The sequence below is a fragment of the Garra rufa genome, chromosome 3 (assembly GCF_049309525.1).
Source record: "Garra rufa chromosome 3, GarRuf1.0, whole genome shotgun sequence".
NCBI lineage: Eukaryota > Metazoa > Chordata > Actinopteri > Cypriniformes > Cyprinidae > Garra > Garra rufa.
The window spans coordinates 41,196,680-41,214,557 of record NC_133363.1 but is presented as its reverse complement, the minus strand read 5'-3'; the positions used below and the strand labels follow the sequence as shown (position 1 = coordinate 41,214,557).

At 34.2% G+C, this 17,878-nt stretch overlaps 1 protein-coding gene across 1 annotated transcript; it reads left to right on the top strand.

The window, feature by feature from the left end:
- Positions 1 to 15,956, top strand: ano9b (anoctamin 9b). The gene is made up of 24 exons (XM_073837078.1): positions 1 to 178; positions 5,259 to 5,315; positions 5,662 to 5,793; positions 5,883 to 6,028; positions 6,131 to 6,180; positions 7,349 to 7,407; positions 7,513 to 7,598; positions 7,680 to 7,814; positions 7,956 to 8,049; positions 9,609 to 9,669; positions 9,758 to 9,840; positions 9,930 to 10,034; positions 10,114 to 10,278; positions 10,370 to 10,406; positions 10,496 to 10,607; positions 10,691 to 10,748; positions 10,863 to 10,960; positions 13,661 to 13,857; positions 14,031 to 14,183; positions 14,273 to 14,417; positions 14,561 to 14,674; positions 14,772 to 14,865; positions 14,977 to 15,089; positions 15,254 to 15,956. Exons 1-24 carry the CDS (start codon positions 158 to 160, stop codon positions 15,294 to 15,296), a joined length of 2,358 nt encoding a protein of 785 aa, XP_073693179.1. The 5' UTR covers positions 1 to 157; the 3' UTR covers positions 15,297 to 15,956.
- The last annotated feature ends 1,922 nt before the right edge of the window (positions 15,957 to 17,878 follow it).

Below are 17,878 nucleotides of genomic sequence, written 5' to 3'. Positions count from 1 at the left end.
AATGCGGAAGTTCACACTGCTTTCGATCGGTCTCTAGTTAGGTTTAATTTCTCTTATTAGTTATAGCTGGTCTTCGGCTATGTGGGGATAAAAGAAGAGACTCTGACGTCAGTCTGCCTCAACTTAACTGAACTGCTTTGAAAAATTTGATCTGAGGATGTTCTTCGCTGATCGAGAGGTACAGTTTGTATGTGTGTGTTGCAGGTTTCGCAGGTGCATAGGTAAAGGCCTGTCTCTGAGATTGATCTTAAAGTGCTTATTCATTTAACGGGTCAACGTGAGACATTTGGTCGCTCGTGAGGAGAAAAGGTTAGTGCTGTTTCTGAGTATTAAGTTCGAGCTATTAAGAATGGGAAACATGCTGTTTAGTCATGTACAGTTAAATGTACAGTGTATACCGGTAAATATATAATTTTTAGTATGGTAGACAGAGGAATAGCAGTTTCTGTTGCACTAACTCTGTCATAAACATCATTGGCTTTCGTTTTCATTGGCTACTACTAATACGTTCCACAACAAATAGAGAGGCAAGTTAGAGTAACAGTATATATCTCATAACACTTGAGGTAGTTTTTGTTTACGGTCTTCTGTCACGCAAGACAAACGTTTCGGTTTGACTATTAATTTTCTTAGTGAATGACTGTGTGTTGGGATGTATAAATAACTGTCTCATTTGGATTATTAAAATGTGTAGTGTAGTTATTTCAGACAGGTTTAACCACGTTATTTACGAGGGATTAATGTCCTCAGAAAAGGACGACCTATTCTGAGGAACACTCACCCGACCTGAACATCTTGTTGCTGCGAACTTTCAGGTGTATGCTACAGTAAAGAGAGTTTGCTGTGACTGTAAATATGATGTTAATGTACACTAAGGGTTTACTTAGACGACTCATTTATTTGCTGCTGATAGCTTTTAATATTGTGTGATGCATAAACAATTATTTATTATGGATTAGATGTTTTAGACTCATTTAATGAATGTTGCGGCAGAGTAAATTATCATGTGTTTGTGTTGCGTAAAATGTGTGCAAAAACTGAATGAATAATGGTGCTGTTGTGGTCTAACAGGTTATTTGTCATGAGGCTGTGCTGCGTCTTTAAACGCCATAAAGCAAGAACATACTTTAATTATTGTGACTTCACTTAATCATTATGTAAGGCAGAGGTGCGGAATCAAAATCCATGTTCTTCCTAGTGGTTCCTTCAGTCTTTCCGACAAACACAAACACACACTTAGACGTTTGAAGTTCTATAAAAGGCTACCCAAAGGCATGTCTCGACCTGTAATCATACCTAGAGTAATAGATCCAGTAGAGACAGAAAGTTAAATGTAGAACAGGAAGAAAGAAAGCTCTTTTCACATCTTTTAGTAGCAACAGTGTAAAAAAATATATGGATAATCCCATAATATACACTACTAGATAGATTTTTAATGTTTAAAGAAGTCTCTTATGCTCACCAGTCCTGCATTTATTTGATTCAAAGTACAGCAAAAAACAGGAAATATTTGTACTATTTAAAATACAGGTTTCTTTTTTGAATATATGTGACCCTGGACCACAAAACCAGTCATAAGGTTAAATTTTACAAAACTGAGATGCATACATCACATGAAAGCTCAATAAATAAGTTTTCTATTGATATATGGTTTGTTAGGATAGGACAATATTTGGCCGAGATACATCTATTTGAATATCTGGAATCTGAGGGTGCAAAAAAAAAAATCAAAATACTGAGAAAATCACCTTTAAAGTTCTCCAAATTAAGTTCTTAACAATGCATATTACTAATCAAAAATTACATTTTGATATATTTATAAAAGGAATTTTACAAAAAATCTTCATGGAACATGATCTTTACTTAATTTCCTAATGATTTTTGGCATAAAAGAAAAATCAATCATTTTGACCCATAATGTATTTTTGGCTATACCCCAGCGACTTAAGACTGGTTTTGTGGTCCAGGGTCACATATTTTAAACTGTAATTATTTTCTGTGATCAAAGCTACATTTTCAGCATCATTACTGCAGTCTTCAGTGTCACATGATCCTTCAGAAATCATTCTAATATGCTTATTTGCTGTTCAAGAAACATTTATTGTTATTATTATCAATATTTAAAACAGTTAAGCTAATTTTTTAAGGATTTGTGATGAATAGAAAGATTCAGAAATCAGCATTTATCTGAAATAAAAAATTTTTTTAACATTGTACACTATACCATTCTTTTTTGGGAAAGAAATGATAGAAATTAATACTTTTATTTAGCAAGGATGCTTTAAATTGATCAAAAGTGATGATAAAGACATTTATAATGTTACAAAAAATTCCATTTCAGATAAATGCTGTTTTTCTGAACTTTCTATTCATCAAAGACACCTGAAAACTTAATAATAATAATAAATGTTTTTAGATTAGCAAATCGGAATATTAAAATTATTTATGAAGAATCATATGACTGGAGTAATGATGCTAAAAATTCAGCTTTTAAAATCACTGGCATAAATTACATTTTAAAACATATTTAAATAGAAAACAGTTATTTAAAATAATAAAAACATTTCACACTTGTACTGCTTTTGCTGTACTTTGGATCAAATAAGAGGAGAAGAATCTTCTTTAAAAAAGCATTAAAAATCTTACTGTTCAAAAACTTGTTCCCATCTTATTGGCCTTGATTTCTGCAAAAACACATGGTTTCTGTAAGACTGTAAGTGATTTACAGTTACACTTGCACCCAGGGCCGGCCCTGTTCATCTGGGGGCCCTAAGCAGGATAATTTTGGGGCCCTGCCTTGCAAAAGCATGCAAAAAAATCGAGTATTGCCAGTAGCCAGGTTTCCATCCAAAGATTTTTTTTTGTGGGAAAAAAAACAAAAAACAAAAAAAAAAACATGTAAAGCTTCGGAATTTGCGCTTTCGACATAGCTGATGGAAATGCCTTGTCGATTAAATTTCTTATGTGTCAAAACAATCTTTTTTCGTTTAACTTTAGAACATTAATTCTTAATCCATACTTCAAATGTCACAAAAATCTGTTTGGAAACACTTTTTGTAGAGAGGCAAATAAATGTGAGGCAGCGTCCCTGTTCGTGTTGCTAATGTTAAAGCACCGTTTTCCAGTTCAAAAAACGCATAAATCATATTCATTTGATTAAACTGACAAGTTACCTCTCAAACATACATATCTTAATTTAATGTTCCTTTAGTAGGCTACGTTGCAAGTTAAAATGTATTCATTTTGTTCTGAAAATCTTGTTTTATGTGGATATTGGAATGATAAGTACAACATTTTAAATTAACTCGTTTTGGCTTGTTAGTAGCTTCTTATATTTTTGTTCTTGTGTTATGAGTATCGTTCCATTAAATTTAAATGATTTGTCCTAAAACGAGAGGAAATAAAACAGCATGTTTTTCAATATGTTTGACTGTATTTTATTTTGACAATGAAGCCGCGTTGTCGATCCAGTTAGTAGCCTAATGCTTAACTGCGCGCAGGAGGCGCCAGCACGCTCACTTGATTTTTTTCCCCCTTATAAAAGTGGAAGAAACTTACAATAGCCTACTCCTTCGTTTGTGGTCATATAAGAGTAGTAAGACATTATTCCAAACTATTCTAAATATTTATTTTATTTATGCACATTCACATTAAAAACAAACAGTCTGCTTTTGTAAAAAAGAAAACAAAAAGGATGCCGCTTTCTCAAAAGCGCATCAGAAAAAAGAAACTAAATTCTGCATAGGTTGATATAGGCTACTAATTGTTTCACGTTTTTTTTCGTTTTGTTAATTCATTATTTATTTAGAAAAATATATTTTGCATATCTATTTGTTTCTTTTATATAGCTTTTATAATGTTTTCCTCCATTTGCAGAATCGCTGCAGGTGCGTGACCATGTGAATCCTCACATTCTGTTGTTTATGCTGCTTTTTGCGTGTATAAAATTAATCCATGGAAAACAAATTTAGGTATTTTTTATGGGTCACAGCCGCGTATTAATTAAAATTTCATTTAATTGTACTTTAACATAACCTTGTCGGTTAACGGTTAAAAATGACCGTCGGTTGTCAGGAGAAATAATCGAAATTAACATTCCTATTTAAAAGTTAATCAGAAAAAATGATAGAAATACAACTGCTCCTTTTTATGATTATTGTTGATGATCAAGTAAATAGTCTAACAAAGTAAAAAAAAAAAATACCTCTTGACACTTACATTTAGTATTAGGTTTTGTTTCAAATGGATAAAGAACAGGCTACTAGCCTATATAATTTACGCAATATAGGCGAAATTATGTATGGAAACAGCTCAAGGGCAATTTTTTTTTTTTTTTTTTTTTTTTTTTTTTGCGATACACCAAATCTTATGTCACGGTTTCTTTTTTTTTTAGGGATGAGGTCATTATGCACACCATTTTATCGGTAAAAGGCCGGTTGGACAGCAAATTTCGCAGGTTTATTTTACGCATATTCTCTTTGTCGATTAACAAAAAAGTTCGAAAACTGGATGGAAACTTGGTTAGTGACAGCCACTCGCTTTGCAACGTAATGACTTGGATCACTAGTGGGGGCCCCCTAGTGGCGGCGGGGCCCTAAGCAGCCGCTTAGTTCGCCTATAGGGAGGGCCGGCTCTGCTTGCACCCAAAAATCTGACATGGCTGGTAAAATAAGCATACTGTCCCACTGAACAATAATATGGTCAATCTTCTTTTTATAGTATAAATCAGGTTAGTCATTAACTTTTAGTGTCCACCTGTCACTGTAATAACTTGCATGAAGATGGGTTAGAAATTTGCATTTCAATAAAGATAACGTTTGCCTCTTCAAATAAATATGAGTTTGCATAATGAACATTTTCCTTTACAGTATGTCATTTTAAGAGATTGGGTTGTTTTATTGTAAGTACATAGAGAAGGCTTCTGCTGTCCACAAAATGTGGAATTCTTGGGCCGGTTGCATAAAACGTTTAGCCTAGTCTTAAAAGTTAGCTATCTTTTTTTCTTTTTTAGGTTGTTACATAAAAACATAGATTAGTCTCAGTTGAATCCAAAAAGTAAGACTGCTTACCCATTGGCTGACTGCTAGTTGGTCAGACTAGTATTTAAGACTCTGTCTAACATAGATCCTAAGTTTATGCAACTGGCCTTGATTCTGACTCGGGGAGTTCACATAAACGCTGAAATGAAACATTGTTTTATATAATTTATCCATATAAACGGTGCTTTACATATTCTTTATCATTCATTTGTATTGCAGGACGATGTGGCTCTGCATGAGCTGGACAATGGAAATGAGCCTTTACTTCCGTCACAGGTAAAGAAACCATGTGAGGCCAACTGGCTTCAATACCACAGTCACTACTGTCATAGTCTACATGAGCACATGTTCAGTCATGATAAGAACACATGCAAAGCACATGATTATGATGTTACAGTATATCTTACCACACTGTGGTTATAATGTCACATTCAAATCACCAATTGTCCTGCATGATCTAACTTCCTGAGAAAACCAAGTGACAGTCACAGACACAAATACTGCCACAAAACCAACAGTCAGCAATAATACAGTCAAACATATAATCAATAATTGATATTCACAGAAAAATAGTATAGTCTTTCTGTCTTAACCTAAATGTTTCTGCATTTGTTTCATTCAGCGTAACTCATACTTTCCTCGATTATATGACTATGTTCTGGTGGCTGATAAAGTGGAGGACATGGAGGACCAAATCTTCAAGAAGCAGGATGCCTTTATCTGCGAACTGAAACGGAAGAACATTAAAGTGACCGTATGTTATGTCACCGTCTCACACACTAGTATGGCGTCTTTCATTACATTTGATTTGTCTTACTCAATGCTCTCTTTACTGTTGAACAGAGAATTGAACATCTTACAAAGGTGTTTTTCGGGATCTGTGCACCCGAGGAGATTTTTGCAAAGTACAAGTACTTGCTTAAGGTGTCTGATGCCTGTAACTGGAGCGGAGAGCAAAAGTGTGACTTGTCGGTCTCACTCTGCACCAGGTGAGGGTCACAGAAAACATCTTCACATGCACTTAAAATGCATTTGAAATCTGTTGTTTCATTCAAAAGCTTTTGTAATGAGTTTCTCTTTCTGTTTCATAGAATCCGGATTGTTCATTTTGTCTTGAACAATACGTTTATAGGATCAGGAGGTACATTTTTCCTCTTACAAAGCTCCTGCTCTCTCTGTCTTTCATTTTTACTTTCAGTTCATCTTTTTTTCCCCCATTGTTGTCATGTCTCATTCTGAACCTAAAACTAAGAACTTACACTACCTTTTAAAGCTTTGGAGTCATTAAGACTTCTTCTTTTTTAATTAGTTTGAAGTCTTATGCTTAAGGCTGTACTTAATCAATTAACATTATTAACATTTAATATATTTTCAAATGTAATTTATTGCTGGTATGGCAAAGCTGTATTTTCAGCAGCCTTTATCCCAGCCTTCAGTGTCACATGATCCTTTAGAAATCATTTTAACATGCTGATTTTTTGCTCAAGAAACATTTTGTATTATTAAAATGTCGAAGGCATTTGTGCTGCTTAATATTTTGTGGAAACAAACACCTCTTTATTTGATTTTTTTTGTGACATTTTTAAGTGTCTTACTTGATCATTTTAAAGCATCTTTGCTCAATAAATGTATTAATATCTTTCAAAAAAGATACTTGCACCAAACTGTAAGAACCCCAGCATCATTACTCTAGTCTTCAGTGTCACATGCTCCTTCAGAAATCATTCTAATATGCTGATTTGTTGTTCAAGGAACATTTTATTATTATTATTATTGTTATCATCATCGTCATCATCAATATCTAAAACAGTTTAGTAAATGTTTGATGAATAGAAAGATCCAGAGATCAGCATTTATCTGAAATAAAAATCTGTAAGGTGTAAGATTATACACCATTCAGAAGCTTGGAGTCAGTATATATATTATTAGAAATTCAAAAAATTAAAAAGCAATTACAGCAAGGATGCTTTAAAATGATCAAAAGCGATGATAAAGACATTTATAATGTTACGAAAGACTTTCTATTCATCAAAGAAACCTGAAAAATTCTACTCAGCTGTTTTCAAAATAATAAATGTTTTTGAGCAACAAATCAGAATATTAGAATGATTTCTGAAGGATCATGTGACTGGAGTAATGATGCTAAAAATTCAGCTTTGAAATCACAGGAATAAATTAAATTTTAAAATGTATTCAAATAGAAAACAGTTATTTTAAATAGTAATAATATTTTGAAAATTTTACTTTGTTGAACCGACTGAGCCTCTCTAATATTATCAATCTCTCGATCCACTATTTTACATTGTAAGAGGGCCTTAGAGACCTGTTGTGTCAAGGTGCTTTTGAGTCCATCTACTGTCTGCATGAGGTAAAAGTCTTTCACCCATCATTTGTTATATTCATCTACACTGTAGCCAAGAAACATCTTAGCTTTTTTTTATTCTAAAAAGTTGTTTTAAACATTGTTCTTCAGAAAAAAGAGCAGAAAAAACTAAAGAAGAAGTGGGCGAGCTGGTTTGCAGTAATGAAGCTTTTTCAACAGCCTGTGACTGATATCAAGTAAGTTCTCCTGGTTTTATCTTATTCTCTCTTTCTTAATCATCGTCTTTTTTAACACTTACATATTACATGTAATTTTAGGGACTATTTCGGGGAGAAAGTGGCACTGTATTACCTGTGGCTGGGCTGGTACACGCGCATGCTCGTCCCCGCAGCTGTTATTGGTATTGTTGTGTTCTTGTACGGCCTTGCATTCTTCAATACAAGTCCGCTCATGTGAGTATACAGTATTTAGAGCAAACTAATTCACGTGTGTGTTGAGGACTAGAGACAGATGACAGATCAGACTAAGCTGATTTTAATCTAAACCTAATTATCTCTAAATTGCTGTTTGTGTATTGTGTTGTGTTGTTACAGTCATGAAGTCTGTGACTCCGACATCATCATGTGTCCAAGATGTGACATAGGATGCAGCTTGTGGAACCTGTCTGACACCTGTTCATATGCCAAAGTCAGTAAACAAACAAGTCATTGTGTAATTAGAATTCAGCATTTTTTAACAGTATTAACTGTGACGTAAGATACACTACCAGTCAAAAGTTTTTGAACAGTAAGATTTTGAATGTTTTTTAAAGAAGCCACTTCTGCTCACCAAGCCTGCATTTATTTGATCCAAAGTACAGCAAAAACAGTATCATTTTGAAATAATTTAATATTTAAAATGACTGTTTTCTATTTAAATGTATTTTAAAATGTAATTTATTTCTGTGATCAAAGCTCAATTTTCAGCATCATTATTCCAGTCTTTAGTGTCACATGATCCTTCAGAAATCATTCTGATATGCTGATTTTCTGTTCAAGAAACATTGATTATTATTGTTAATACTTTTCTCAGGATTCTTTGATGAATAGAAAGATCCAATACTCAGCCTATGAAATAAAAAGCTATACCATTATACCATTCAAAAGCTTGGAAAGCTTTTGGGGAAAAGAAATGATGAAATTAATACTTTTATTTAGCAAGGATGCTTTAAATTGATCAAAGTGATGACGATAAAGACATTTATAATGTTGCAAAAGATGTATATTTCCAATAAATGCTGTTCATCTGAACTTTTTATTCATCAAAGAAACCTGAAAAAATTCTACTCAGCTGTTTTCAACATAATAATAATAATAATAATAATAATAGATGTTTTTTTGAGCAGCAAATCAGGAATTAGAATGATTTCTTAAGTATCATGTGACTGGAGTAATGCTACTAAAAATTCAGCTTTGAAATCATATGAATAAATTATTTTTTACAATGTATCTAAATAGAAAACAGTTATTTTAAATATTTCTAAAATGTACTATTTTTGCTGTACTTTGGATCAAATAAATGAAGGCTTGGTGAGCAGAAGAGACTTCTTAAAAAAAACATTACAAATCTTACTGTTCAAAAACTTTTGACTAGTAGTGGACAACAGTTAATAGTGTTAAAAAGTGCTGAATATTATAATACACTCTCATTCAAAAATTAGGGGTTGGTAAGGGTTTTAAATGTTTCCAAAAGAAGTCTTTAATAGTCATCAAGTCTGGATTTATCTGAATAGAAAATGCAGTAAAAAACACTAATATTGTGGAATAAAATTTCAATTTAAAATAACTCTTTTCTTTTTTAATATCTTTTAAATGTAATTTATTCCTGTGATGGCAAAGTTGAATTTTTAGCAGCCATTACTCCGGTCTTCAGTGTCACATGATCCTTAAGAAATCATTCTAATATGCTGATTTGGAAAATTGCTGCGTAATATTTGTTCAGAATTCTTTGATAAATAGAAAGTTCAAAAGAGCAGCATTTATTTGAATAAGAAAATATTCTGTAACATTTTATAAATGTCTGTGTTACTTTTGATCAGTGTAGTACATTCTTGGTGAATAAAAGTATTAATTTCTTTCAAAAAGAAATCTTACTGACCCCAAATGTTTTAACAGTATTGTGTATTTAAAATAAATGACACTATTATCTGCCAACGCTTCTGTGTCACCTTGACTAGTTGTGTTAACAAAGTAAATCTTTACTAACAGGTGAGCCAACTATTTGACAATGAAGGGACGGTGGCTTTTGCCATGTTCATGGCAATTTGGGGTGAGTTTTCTCTATTTAGCAAATATGAAATGCATATTTTTATGTGATATGACATAGATGCTGAAGTACTGTGATGTTGATTGACTAGCAACCCTGTTCTTGGAGTTGTGGAAGAGACATCGAGCTCTGCATGTGTCAAAGTGGAAAGTGTTTGACTGGTGTGAGGAGGAGGTAGGGCCATTACATTTTTCCTCATAATCACATTTAGCATATATAACGTGCATCTTCTAATGGAGCCAAACAACTTTATCTGTGCACAGGAAGAATTGATTTTGGAGATTGTGAATAACCCTCAGTGTAAGCCAAAAGAGTTCAGACATTCCTACCTGCGCAGCATTGTGGTGCTTCTTTTGGTCACATTAGTGGTGAGAAACTTACTTCATTTCACTTACTATTAACGTACAAGCAAATAATGTAACAAATAATAATCTTTATTGTGTTCAGCTGGTGGTGATCATAGGTCTGACCCATGCTCTGGTCATCTGCCGTGTTTTAACGGCAATATTGTTGTCCAAAAGCGACTGGGACTTTCTGCGTGATCATGCCACCACAATATCCATGTTATCTGGAGCAGTGCTGCACTACATTACTATTCAGGTTATGACTCGGGTAAGTACTGATAGATAAACAGTTTAATGAGAAAAAAATGCTTGTTAAAGAACATAGAATGGAAGAAAATAATGGATTTATTTAATTTTAGGTCAACAAAATTGTGGCCTTCAAACTGTGTGAGTTTGGTGAGTATTAAATGTTGTTTGCATGAAATCAGTTAATTAATAAACTGACAAACGTCCCATACTAAAATGTAATACCTGTTTATTTGCAGAAAAAACTCGCTCTTTTGCAGCCACAGAGAAGCTATTCACAGTGAAGATGTTCACATTTCAATTCTTTACCCTCTTCTCATCTCTATTTTATGTGGCATTCTTTCTAGGAAGGTAATGGTGCATAGGTGTGTGTGCTTTTGCAGTTATTTCCTATTAGGCAGGCTATTTAAAGTGTCTCTTTATGCTGTACTTAGGATCAATGGCTATCCAGGAAAATATGTTCGAATTGCAGGGGAATGGAGACTAGAAGAGGTACAATTACATGACATTTATATTTAGAAATGTATATTTACCTATAGACACTTTTATTCAAAACGTGATTCTAATCTTGAACTCTAATTGCAAACCAAATTTTCTGTGACTTAGTGTCATCCAAGTGGCTGCCTTACAGATCTCTTCATCCAGATGGCTGTTATTCTGCTGCTTAAACAAACAATCAACAACATCTTTGAGTTCACCGTGCCGTAAGTGTTTACTAAAATACTGTATGTATTAGGGCTGTCACAAACAATTTGGTAATTAAGTAATCTGTAAATTATTCTGATGATTAATCAAGTAATCAGATAATTGTATTTAGTTTTTTGTAGTAATAAAAAAAGACCTAAGCAAACAATAGCCTATAAAATAACTTAAAATACATTTATAATAGCAACAAGGCAATAATAATTAGTTCTAATAAAGTATCAAAAGTAAGTATGGTTTTATTGAACAAAACTGTTATTAACAATAGAGCTAATGTAAATTACGCATTATAACAAATGACGGCCTGACGATTGTTTTTACACTTTTCTGCACGGTCTAATCTGGTTTAAAATTGACAATAAACATTTATTTTGAATGTCCACTTAATCTTTCATATTTGGCCGCTTCTTTACAACAGAAAGGCTACAATCAATAATTTCTTGAATATGTTGTCATGAAAACATGTAAACTCAGAGTGAGGGTTTGAGGTTTTATTTTGAAATTGCGAAGTACAGTTAGCATATTCATAAAGATACTGACGTATTCTCCTGAGTTTGCTTAGGTTTATAATTGATTTACCTTACAAATCTGATGAAATAGCACACATTTCATTGCCAGATGAACATTATAATAAACCCAAACTCAGAAATATGCAGAGATGAAGTTTGAGATGGTCAGCACATGTAAATAATAATTGTGTGTAGCAGCATTTATTGTGAACGGAGCCACTCTGAGATGCATGTAACCTACACACATGTAAATAATTAAAGTGCATATATTAAACCTGCATCACACATATTTAATTAAATTGTAGCATTTGTGAATTCACTATTGCATAACAGTGTATCCGGAAAGGATTACATTTTGTCTTTACAGCCTTATTCCAAAATAGATTAAATTCATTATTTTCCTCCATATTCTACAAACAATACCCCATAGTGCCAATGTGAAAGAAGTTTGTTTGAAATCTTTGCGAATTTATTAAAAATAAAAAATGAAAAAAAAATCACATGTACATAAGTATTCACAGCCTTTGCCCTGGCACATAAAATTGAGCTTAGGTGCATCCTGATTCCATTGATATGTTTCTCCAACTTTATTGGAGTCCACTTCTGGTAAATTCAGTTGATTGAACATGATTTGGAAAGGCTCACACCTGTCTATATAAGGTCCCACTGTTAACAGTGCATGTCAGAGCACAAACCAAGCCATGAAGTCCAAGGAATTGTCTGTAGACCTCCAAGAGAGGATGGTATTGAGACACAGATCTGGGGATGGGTACAGAATAATTTCTGCAGCATTGAAGGTCCCAATGAGCACAGTGACCTCCATCATTCGTAAATGGAAGACATTTGGAATCACCAGGACTCTTCTTAGAGCGGGCTGCCTGGTCAAACTGAGTGATTGGGGGAGAAGGGGCTTGGTCAGGGAGTCAAGAACCCAGTGGTCACTCTGAAAATGCTCCAGCATTTCTTTTTGGAGACATTCGAACCTTCCAGAAGAATAACCATCTCTGCAGCACTCCATCAATCAGGCCTGTATGGCAGAGTGGCCAGACAGAAGCGACTCTTCTGTAAAAGGCACAGGACAACCTGCCTGGAGTTTGCCAAAAGGTACCTTAAAGAGTTTTAGACCACGAGAAACAAAATTCTCTGGTCTGATGAAACAAAGATTGAACTCTTTGGCCTGAATGCCAAGCGTAATGTCTGGAGGAAACCAGGCACCGCTCATCACCTGGCCAATACCATCCCTACAGTGAAGCGTGGTGGTGGCTGCATCATACTGTGGGGATGTTTTTTCAGTGGCAGGAGCTGGTTGACTAGTCCGGATCAAGGGAAAGATGAATGCAGCAATGTACAGAGACATCCTTGATGAAAACCAGACTGGTGCGACGGTTCATCTTTCGACAGGACAACGACCCTAAGCTGACAGCCAAGATAACAAAAGAGTGGCTGCTCAGAGTGCAACTCTGTGAATGTTCTTGAGTGGCCCAGTCAGAGCCCAGACTTGAAACTTATTGAACATCTCTGGAGAGATTGAAAAATGGCTGTGCACTGAAGCTTCCCATCAAGAAAGGGAGAAATTGCCCAAAAATAGGTGTGCCAAGCTTGCAGCATCATACTCAAAAAAAAAAGACTGTAATTGGTGCCAAATGTGCTTCAACAAAGTATTGAGCAAAGGCTGTGAATACTTTGTACATGTGATTTTATTTATTTTAAATAAATTTTAACAAAGATTTTAAACAAACTTTTTTTTACGTTGTCTTTATGAGGAATTGTTTGTAGAATTTTGAGGAAAATAATGAATTTAATCCATTTTGGAATAAGGCTGTAACACAACAAAATGTAAAAAAGGTGAAGCGCTGTGAATACTTTCCAGATGCACTGTATGCTTTATGATTTTTAAATGGGTTTAATATATCATGCATCCTTGGGAAACAGTCTAATAATGCTTTTCATGGATTCTCTTCGGTGGAATGCTCCACTTACGGTATTTTGATGGTTATTCGACACTGCAAAGTGCAATCTGGGATTGTTTTTTTTTTTAAATCAACTACTCAAATTGAATAAAGGAAACATGACAGCCCTAGTATGTATGCATTACATTTTTTTCAGATTAAAAATATTAGAGTATCTATTAAACTTTTGGATTTTTCTCTCATTCTTTATCTCTGCTTCTTGTTTCTTTGTTGGTGGCTGCAGCTGGTTAAAGCTGTGTTTAAAGCGGACAAAAGCCAAGACGATGCGCAGAAAATGTGGTAACTGTTACCGGAAGGCATGTCGAGAAGATGAGGGCAACTTCGACCCATGTGACCTCTGCAAGCTTCGTAATTGGCTGGAAAACTATGACCTGACTAATGTTAATGCTTTCAGCTTGTTTAATGAGTTTTTGGAAATGGGTTCGTATCTTTCTCACTTGCCTCTCTTTAGCACAAACTAGTTTTACAGTACCACTTACCTACCAATACCATTATACATAAAATTTTAGTTTATGTTTTGACATTTGTTTGAGTTAAAATGTTCCCGTGCTAAAATATCATTCACTAACATGTACTATTCTCTGTGTCATTAGTTCTTCAGTTCAGTTTCACCACCATCTTTGTGGCTGCATTTCCTCTGGCTCCCTTATTGGCCCTTATCAATAACATATTTGAGATTAGACTGGATGCCATCAAGATGGTCAGCCTTGAGCGCCGCCTAGTGCCTAAAAAGACAAATGACATTGGTAAATAGCTACTGTATTTGTGTAGTGATGATGTTTATGTGAGTTTTCATCATTGAGTAAACAATGTGCCTTGTGTTCTCCTGTGCCAGGTGTGTGGACTAGAATATTAGAAGCTGTTGGAGTGACGGCTGTCATTGCTAATGGACTAGTGATTGGGATTTCCTCTGACTTCATACCCCGTCTGGTGTATCGTTACCATTATGGACCTTGTGCTACCGGCAATAGTACCCTGGAGTGAGTAGTAAACCAGATAAACAGTTTTTCCACCTTTTCATCTCACCACAGCTTATTGGCATAAAAGTGTGAAAATAAAAAGTATTTAAGCATATATGACACTAAATTACTCATGTAATGAGTGCATTTATTTTGTCTGCTAGCTGTATGACAGGATATATCAACAACACTCTGGCAACAGCATTCCTGTCCAATCCTAAAGTGAAAGACGACTTCAAGGACTTGATAGAGAAAGGGTTTAACATTACACACTGCAGGTGATACTTGTTTTGTTGGGTTTTGATGTAGGTTGATGAACTTGAATGGTTGGTTCACACGGAATAATGCTTCATGTCATTTATCTGTATTCTACAGTTACAAAGACTACCGCAGTGATGAAGACCAGAGTCTGACATCTCAGTTTTGGCTCATCCTGGCAATCCGCTTTGCCTTTGTTATTCTATTTGAGGTACAAATATTAGAGCAATTTAATTTCATTTTATGTATCTTTTAACACACTTTACTGTGTTAATTTTCTGTGAAATATTGTCTGAGATCTCCTGTGCTTTTCTCCGCTCAGCATGTAGTGGTGATGTGCAAATTTATTGCTGCCTGGTTTATACCTGACAGTCCAATCAGAGTGAAAAATGAGAGGCTAGACGACAAACTGAGAAGACTGAAAAAGGAACTTCAGTAAGTATTTTCATGTGACTAAGCTATAACTCTTTCTCATTGCTTTGCATTTATTGTAGAGTTATATTAAAATATTTAGGAGTCAAGTCACAAGCCTTAACAAATCTCTCTCTCTCTCTCTCTGTGGTGCTTATTAACTGTTCTTATTTGTCTGTCTCTAACAGTGAAGCAAATGCAATATATTCCAGCAGATGCACCGAGGTGTGAACGATGAAGGTTCAAACCAGATTCTTTTATATAAGATGTGAAAACCTGACTTCCGTGTGCACAAGGAAGATTTCGATATTTGACTGAGATCATTGCATCCATACATGGGATCTTTTTACTACTTTTAGAGCCATTTTTGGAGCTTTGCTCTAATTGCAGTTTACAGTTTTCCCTTAAGATGAGTCATATTTGCTGTGCTTCAGAGGGATACACCATGCATCTTTTTGGTTGCATCAGAAAACTAGCATTTTTTTTTTTCTTTACAAAGAACTGTGAAAATCAGACAGTTGATGCATTTTTGTTTAGTATAAAAGAATTCCAACAAGCCTAAAAGTATCTATTAATTTTATTGCCTAAAACTTTATTTTACAATGATTTATGTTGCTTGGAAGATTATTTTAACAGGATATATTTATATATGTTGGCGTTTACTTTTAAAAAGTAAGAAAGCTTCAATCATTCTTTGGCGTCACTGACTTTTTATGTAAATACAACAACCTAAATGTGACATAAAAGTATACATTATGCTCTTTACACTGCTGTCCATGGCTTTCTCATTAAATACAAATATATTTTGATATTGTATTTTTGATATTGTTCTATTGATGTACTGATTGATTGTGTTCCAGGAATGAAGTAATGGGGTGAAATAAATGTTGAAGTTGAAATAAACAGGGTTTCCGCGGGGTCTTAAAAAGTCTTAAAAAGTCTAAAATTTAAAAATCAAAATTTTAGGCCTTAAAAAGTCTTAAATTCGCTGTTCTAGGTCTTAAATAATTTTACACAGGTCTTATTTTTCCGATGTCCATGTAACGCTACCTCTAATGCTCATCTAAATTCTCTTTCTGTTGTTTCCGTGGTGTTGTAGTTCTTTATTTCACTATTCCAAATATAATTTGCTGAATTTAAACTACAAATGAGACCAGCATGCAATAGCCAATCAGTTTTCTGTTATTGGCGCGAGTCTTTCTCGGGTTGTACACTTGTACAGCAGAAGTCAAATGGATTTAATTTTTTAGCTATGAGGAAGTGCAAGTTTAGCGATACTGGGCTTGGAAAAACTGAATATAGGGCTTGGCTAAGGCCAGTTGCTAACAACTGTATATTTTTTTCTCCCTCTGTGGAAGTTACTGCGTCTTCAGACAGAATCGCAGTATTTATATAACATTTCTAACATATATATTTATAAATCAATAAATGTATTTAAAACATTAATCTCACTTTTAATTTTGCAGTGTAAATTATGTAATCTCACTGCTAACAGACATTTAGAATTTATTGATAAATTCATAAAATAAATTTCAAAGGTACGCATACATTTCAAAAGTAAAAAAAAAAAATCGCTTCAGAATTTTTTTTTTTTACATCAGATATTTCTAGTGGTACTTTTATGGGGATATTTTGTGTGGAATAGTATCTGCTGATATGGAAAGTTCACTGTATATCGTAGTAATAAATTTAATTTATGACAGCCATGAAATTTTGTTTACTTTTTACATTAAACACATTAAATATCACATATGCATGTAATATAATATCTATTTCCATTACAGGTTTAGGTCTTAAATTTCATATAAGGTGGTATTAAAAAGGTCTTAAAAAGTCTTAAATTTCACTTGTTCATATCTGCAGAAACCCTGAATAAAACTGCCAACATTTTTTCCTCCTTAAGGTGTCAGTAGACATGCATGCCTGCACTGCTGAGTTGCTTCAGACAAAGAATGAATACTTGTATTGCACAAAAAGATTCCATAGTTACTTGGCCCAGTGTGTTTTGTCTTATTCTGTCAGTTGCTCAAGATAAGCTAAGGTATATTAGGTTACTTCCCACTACAAGATTTTGCAAGAATTTGGTAGTAGAAAAAATAGTAAATAGAATGTGAAGAAAAGTTATGTTCTTTCCTTCTTGTGTGCCGTTGTATAAATCTGACTAAAATAATAGAAAAGTCAGATATACTATATATCTTCTAATAATAGTTCTTGATTAATGGAAGTGTAGAGATGAGACAGCCATGAATCTTGAAGTATATGTATGCATTCACTCTTTTTATACTACTTTCTCCTCTAAGTGTTGGTGTGTCACACATGGGGAACTGAGTAATTTCATGTGTGCATATTTTTGTGGCTGCGTTGTGCTTTTCTGTTCAGCCAAATATTCTTGGCTCATACCACTCAAACCAGATATGCATAAAATGTGGAGTGCCTTTGTAATTTAGATACATTAAAGGTCCTAATCTTCCTTTTTAATTACCGTTTTCCTCTTGCGGGTGAAGTCTTGGATTTTACTTCTGTCTTTGAGAATATTTTGTGTCTTTAATGTTTAGAGAATAAAAAGTTAGATTCATTTCTCTGTTAGGAAAAATGCTGGGCAGAAGATCTTTAAAAACAAACATTGCGCTCTCTGTTCTCTCCCTCTCTTCATCCATTGAACTCTCTGTCTCTCTGAGTAAACTTAGGCCAAAGCTCTTTGTCAGCGTTTTACAATTCAGTCTCTATATTAAAGAGAAAGCTGTTTTGGTCAGTGGTTGCTCAGGATGTTCCCATGCACTCAACTGAAGACCTCAACAATTGTACACTGACCC

Coding starts and splice junctions, on each gene's coding strand:
- ano9b (XM_073837078.1), top strand. CDS start 158: ATGTTCTTCGCTGATCGAGAG. Junction 8,050..9,608: donor ACACCTGTTCATATGCCAAA/GTCAGTAAACAA, acceptor CTTTACTAACAG/GTGAGCCAACTATTTGACAA. Junction 13,858..14,030: donor TAATGAGTTTTTGGAAATGG/GTTCGTATCTTT, acceptor CTGTGTCATTAG/TTCTTCAGTTCAGTTTCACC.